Genomic DNA, 6990 nt, shown 5'->3' on the forward strand with positions numbered 1-6990 from the left:
AACCCCCCCCCACATACACAGAGTTAAAAATAGAACAAAACGTACATTAAACGATGACAATAGACAAAAAAACAAAAAAAAGACAGAGACAACTGGTGAAGATTCACCCAAGTGCAATAAACAAGACATCCTGACATCCTGGGAATTCCAGGAAAAGAACCACCTCTCTGGGAAAGTGCTTACAGATCCCAGGAAGTACATTCACCCAGTCAGAGGGAATGGGGAGTCTTTCATCAACTTTAAATAGCTGGTCTGGAAACCTAAACAATCCACAACTAGTGAGGGATTTGGGTTTACAGGATCATTATCTTCACAAACTGTCACTGGTGTCCATGCGGGAGGTATCCTGGGATAAACTGGACGACAGCAAACCAACTCGACAAGAAGACCAAGAACTTCCTTGGCGATTTCTCCAAATGATCTTCTCAGCTAATTCACTGTCGAGGAATCCTGAATGGCCCCCTGCTCAGTCCACAGACGGTCACAGCAGTGACGATGAAGACTTCAGTGATTTCTTTGAAGTGAAAGGGCCAGGAGATTCTGGGATGAACCCTCTGGATATCATTGCTGCCATTTTCCTCTGTGCCGACCACTCTCTCCAGCAGGAACTGATGCTGAAGATGTCTCTGTGCCAACTTGCATTGCCCTTTCTGCTGCCGGAAGGGCACAGTTACCCCAGGGACAAGGTGAGGGGACCCATGGAAGGGCCTGGTGCCACCCTTCTCCTCTGGGCCATGAGGCCCATTGTTAAAATGTGGTGCCCACAATCTCCCCCAGGGAGCAGCCGCGTTGTGGAGATGCCCATCGTGACAGCACCTGTGCCAACTGTCTCCTTCCTCAGACTCGGAAGGTGCACGGTGTCCAAATCCAGAGTCCTCAATCTCACCTTGAGCCAGACCCAGCTGCAGCAGAACATCTTCCTGCACTCCGGGATGGAATGTGGGAATGTGCCCCGTGGGATATCGGATGGGATGGCTGAGATCAGCTGGTATCTACCTTCTGGGAAGAGCAACACGGACATTTTCCCAGAGGCTGCTGCATTCATCAACCTCCGAGGTGATGCTGAAACTTACCAGGGACACACTCGGTTTCTGGCAAAAGTCTCTGCTGCTCTCTTTATTTTCATTGACGTTATCGGTGAGACGGAAAGAGAATTCCTCACCTCTCTCGCACAGTCACCGGCAAAACTCTTTCTGATCGTGAACGCTTACATCAGTGAGAAACACATCACCCCTGAGCAGGTAAAGAAACTGTTCAAAGATCTGAAGTTACAACAACAATGCATTGTTCGGACAAATGTAAACGAGGCCGAACTTGTGGAAGAACTACGTTCTCAGATAGAACAAGTGATTCTAATGAGGGACAGGGACCAGAGCTTCCTGAGACTGGAACAAATGGGTGACATTGCGAGGGAAAGTGGGATTCAGGTCGATGAACATCAGCCTGAAATACAACGGGCCAAGGACATGACCAAAATACTGGGCAGTCTTGACCCAGCAGACATCACTGGGTATAAAAAGAGAGTGCTGCCCTTTCATGGAAAGCTCTGGCAAGGGCTGTCTAAAGTTGAGAAAGAGAAGTCTCGGATGAAACTCCGCGGGGACAGAACCACAGAGATGTATAACCACGAGCTGGACCAAGAGAAGAAAAGAATCCGGGAAGCTCAGCTCAGACAGAGCCTGTCGGAGGAGATGCAGATGTTCATTGACCACCTCACTGGTCGTGGTGGGGATGACAGGGCCATTTCCTTGCAGTGGCTGAAGCTGATGCTGGACAGTAAATCAAGGGAAATCATGGCAGGGTTGCGCAGGGATTATAAAGAACTGAGCAAAGACTCAATGCAGAAGGTCAAGGAGTTGAAGAACATGGATCAGAAGATGACTGATAGTTCCCTGGGACTTGAGCATTTCATGAGGGAACTGGGCCAGGTTTATGAACTCTCAGTGACACAACACAACATCAAGCAACAAACACAGATCCACCCACATGTGCTTCAGTTACTGGGTGTTGCTGCTAAACTGTTGCTGGATGGGTTCCCACTGGGGCTCATTGATGGAGACGTCTCCAACGTTCCTGTTTCATGGATTACTGCTGTACTGGAAGCAGTGGCTGAGAAGGTGGGACGTGCTTCCCGAGTGTTTGTACTGACAGTGATTGGAGTTCAGAGCACGGGCAAGTCCACGCTCCTCAATACAATGTTCTGTTTGCGGTTTGCTGTGAGCAGCGGCCGATGTACTCGAGGGGCCTACATGCAGCTGATGAAGGTCACAGGGAACCTGGCGGAGGAGCTGGGCTGTGACTTCATCCTGGTCATTGACACGGAGGGATTGAGTGCTCCGGAACTTGCAACACTAACAGACAGCTATGAACACGACAATGAGCTGGCAACATTCGTGGTGGGATTAAGCAACATAACGTTGGTAAACATAGGCATGGAAAACATCGCAGAGATGAAAGATATTTTACAGATTGTCGTTCATTCCTTACTCCGTATGAAGCAGACGGGGAAAAGACCAAAGTGTATATTTGTCCACCAGAATGTTGGGGATGTGAGTGCACACGATCAGAATCTGAGAGGCCGTCAGAAACTCCTGGAACAGCTGGATAAGATGACAGAGGCTGCAGCAAAACTGGAGAAGCTGGAGGGAGTAACGTTCCATGATGTGATGGACTACGATGCTGACAAGGACAACTGGTACATCCCTGGTCTGTGGCAAGGTACTCCCCCAATGGCTGCCGTCAACACTGGCTACAGTGAACACGTCTTCCAACTGAAGAACAGTCTCATTCAATGTTTACTCAAAGGGAAACCAGAACAAGGAGCTCTCACAATCCCAGACTTCACCAAATGGATGACTGGGCTCTGGGAGCAGGTGAAACATGAGAATTTCATTTTCTGCTTCCAGAACAGTCTGTTCGCAGAGGCTTACAACCAGCTCTCTGTGATGTACAAGGGCTGGGAGTGGGAGCTCTGCAAATACACACACTCCTGGGGAAATGAGGCTGAAAACACAGTAAACAATGCCAGTGGTGACCTCAACCTACTGCTCCAAACACTGGAACGTGAGATCAGGACGGAGATTAACAAAAGGGAGGGTGAGACTCTGGATAAACTAAAAGCTCTGTTTGAAAGTGGGGCTGATAACGTGCAGCTGATGGAGAAATACAGGGAGGAGTTCAAGCTCAGCATCTGCAGTTTATGTCCACGGCTTCAGTACGATTCAATGCAGAGATGTAGGGATGCTGTGACCAGACGTGTGGGACTGCAGGAAGTGGATGCTAGTTGGAATAAATGTCACCAGAAGATCGAACAACAGGTCAAGGAGCTTTTATTAAAGTGTAAAGGGGCAAATCAGGAGTTGGGTGACAAGGAACTGCAAACTGCCTTTGGAAAGATGTGGCAAGATACACTGTCACAGCTGGACTATCACCCCTGCAGAGAAAGAAACATTGAACTGGAGATTGAAAATCTTCTCAGAGACCACACAGCAGCTCAAGGAAGGGTGATTAACAAAATACTAGAAAGAAAATCTCTCAGTAAACGGGGAACCCAGTGCTTTCAAATTGAAGAGAAACACATCAACACGACATGGATGAGACATGTTAAAAACACATTCAGGATATCCTCGCACCAAGCAGATGTTAATCAGGCAGCAATGATAACACGGTCCCTCTAGAATGAATGCCATCAATGGATCAGTGACATCACAAAAATGGACATGGATTATGACATTAGATATTGTATTGAACTTCTGAATGGTATACAGGAGAAAATTAACAATATTTCACACCCAAACTTCACAATGAGTGAGGAATTCAGGGCTGAGTTTAAACTTCACCTGTGTGGTTACGCTGTACCAAGATTCCAAGAGATGCAGACAAGGTTCATCCAGAAACATGACCCGCGGCAAAGACTGGGAAACATGAAGGGTCAATACTTTGATCTCTTCATGGACATTTACACAGAGCAGGATGAGAACCAGAGACAAGCACAAAGGTTTGCACAATCTTGTTTCTTCCGAACGGAGACCCAACCTTTTTTTTTCTGGGTGGTGTCTCCGTTCCCGCTGCGGCCTACCTTCGGCCAAACACCTGGAGCTGGCGGCCTCCAGCTGGGACCACCTGGTGGTCTGGTTCGCAGAGCCCGCGGACCGGACTTACCATCTGTGGAGCTGGCTGCCTTCGGAGGCTGTGGTGGCGCTGCGAGTGCGGCTACGACTCGCCTGCGGAGGCTTCGGCCGCGGGCCGCGTGGATATCGGAAGCTCGCTGGCCCCTGGGTGGGGGCCGACATCGGGAGCTCCGGCAGCGGAAGCATCTTCGCCCGCCCCGAATCTCGGGGCTTGGGTCGGCCCGCTGCGGACCTTTCACCGTCCGGCGCGGCCTGGAACCGACCGCGGGATTTTCTCCGCCCTGCGGGGACTTCAATGTCGGGAGCCCTGACCGCCCGTCGTGGCAACTTCAACAGCCTGACCGCGGGAGAGGACGGCAGGGGAAGAAAAAATACATTCTGGCCTTCCATCACAGTGAGGAGGTGACTGGTGAAGAATCACTGTGATGGATGTTTCTTTTTTGTTTTGTGTTGGTTTGTGATTGTGTGTGTAATTGCTTATTTTTATTGCTCTTATTGTTGGACTGTGGGTAACGGAACTTCGTCCAAAAGACTTGTTTTTTTGGTATGACAATAAAGGCTATTCTGATTCTGATTCTTGCCAGCTCTCAGAGACAATAGACAATAGACGCAGGAAACATGTTCCCAATGTTGGGGGAGTCCAGAACAAGGGGCCACAGTTTATGAATAAGGGGTAGGCCATTTAGAATGGAGATGAGGAAGAACTTTTTCAGTCAGAGAGTGGTGAAGGTGTGGAATTCTCTGCCTCAGAAGGCAGTGGAGGCCAGTTCGTTGGATGCTTTCAAGAGAGAGCTGGATAGGGCTCTTAAGGATAGCGGGGTGAGGGGGTATGGGGAGAAGGCAGGAACGGGGTATTGATTGAGAGTGATCAGCCATGATAGCATTGAATGGCAGTGGTGGCTCAAAGGGCTGAATGGCCTACTCCTGCACCTATTGTCTATTTTCTATTGTCTATCACTGACCTTGAGAATTTGGCCAAAGACTGGCTCCATCGGCAGGTTATTCAACACTGCATGACACAACGTGATGGAGAGAGCACATTTACCCAACTGGCTAAAGGAATCCTTACACAGATCACTGGGCAAGCTAAAGAGGTTGTTGAGAATGTGGTGATGCAGAACTTTGCTGGAAATGTTCAGAGCTTCCTGGACATGTTTGTTGAAAAGTTAAACACCAGAATCTCAATGCCCAAAGATGAAATGAACCTCGTTCTGTTTCACAGTGATGGTGATGGCAAGAAATGGGCAGAAGCAGTTCTGCCATCTATTGAAGAGGTGGAGCAGAGACTCCTCAGTGAGGTAACAGGCTGGGATGTCCAAGCAAAGATTGGAGAATTGTTATTCAAAGGGTTATTCAGCTGAACTAAGAAATGTCCTTTCTGTAGGGTTGTCTGTGACTCAGAGACCCCGGTACACTCACAGCATTCTTGTAAGCAGCACAGACCTAAAGGACTCAATGGTTATCGATGGATAAAGAGTGAACATCTTGTAACTGATGTCTGCACAGCTTCAGTCGCAGGTAATGCATCGTTTAGAAATAACGACACAAATGGAGAATTCAAACCCTACAAGGATTACCAAACTGTCAATGATTACTACAAATCCTGGGCCATCCAGCTGGAGATTTTCGCACAGGCAGCATCCTATTGGAAGAGGGTTTTCTACACTTTCAATGAGCAGTTTGGAGAAAAATACAAAGCAAAACCTGCAGAGATGGATGAGGCCTGGAACATTGACTGGGATGTGGTGAGGGAAGATCTGAATAAGACGTATAACACAGACATTCAGTCTTGGTGAGGTGCCTTTACGTGACATCACTCAGAGGTAGAAATGGACAAACTGCTTCCCTGTAAAGGAAATGGCAGAGTAAATCACACAACATTCAAATCTAATCTATATTACTAAAACTCTCACCTTGTTTGTCCTGTTGTTTGATCTCCCCCCCCCCCCCCCCCACCACTCATTTGTTTGTTCCTTATCTTTGTGCCCCCGTCACATGATAGCGTGACAATTTTAGGCCCACCTTACTCACCATTGTTGGGGTCTGTAGTACCAAGTTTCATTCAAATGTTGAGGGGGATGGAGTGGCTGAGGGAGGGATAAGGGGGGATGGAGTGGGGAAGGGGGAGGAGAGAGTGCTGGACCAATGCAGGAGAGGTTTAGGCCCAACGGGTCCACTCAGTCTAGCAAATCATAAAACGATTAGTAGAGCAGAGTTTCAACCACTTCTATGAGAATGTTGCCAGGACTCGAGGGCCTGAGCTATGGGGAGAGGTTGAACAAGCTAGGACTCTGTACCTTGGAGCGCAGGAGGATGAGGGGTGATCTTATAGAGATGTATAAAATCATGAGAGGAATAGATTGGGTAGACACACAGAGTCTTGCCCAAAGTAGGGCAATCGAGAACCAGAGGACATAGGTTTAAGGTGAAGGGGGAAAGATTTATGGAACGAGTATATTTATGGAAGGTGTATAAGATTTATGGAAGGTGTATAAGATTTATGGAAGGTGTATGGAACGAGCTGCCAAAGGAGGTAGTGGAGGCAGGTACTAATTGAACGTTTAAACATTTAGACAGGTACATGGATAGGTCAGGTTTTGAGGGATATGGGCCATATGCAAGTAGGCGAGACTAGTGTAGATCGGACATTACAATAGACAATAGACAATAGGTGCAGGAGTAGGTCATTCAGCCCTTTGAGCCAGCACCGCCATTCAATGCGATCATGGCTGATCACTATCAATCAGTACCCCGTTCACTCCGCTATCCTTAAGAGCTCTATCCAGCTCTCTCTTGAAAGCATCCAACGAACTGGCCTCCACTGCCTTCTGAGGCAGAGAATTCCACACCTTCACCACCC

General features: G+C 48.3%; 1 protein-coding gene across 1 annotated transcript; it reads left to right on the forward strand.

Moving 5' to 3' along the window:
• The first annotated feature begins 218 nt into the window (after positions 1 to 218).
• Positions 219 to 5926, forward strand: LOC144591830 (up-regulator of cell proliferation-like). Its single transcript, XM_078395846.1, is given in 2 exon segments — positions 219 to 4083; positions 5025 to 5926. Coding segments are annotated over 2 exon segments (4767 nt in total).
• The last annotated feature ends 1064 nt before the right edge of the window (positions 5927 to 6990 follow it).

Source organism: Rhinoraja longicauda, unplaced genomic scaffold (genome assembly GCF_053455715.1).
Source record: "Rhinoraja longicauda isolate Sanriku21f unplaced genomic scaffold, sRhiLon1.1 Scf002185, whole genome shotgun sequence".
Lineage (NCBI taxonomy): Eukaryota > Metazoa > Chordata > Chondrichthyes > Rajiformes > Arhynchobatidae > Rhinoraja > Rhinoraja longicauda.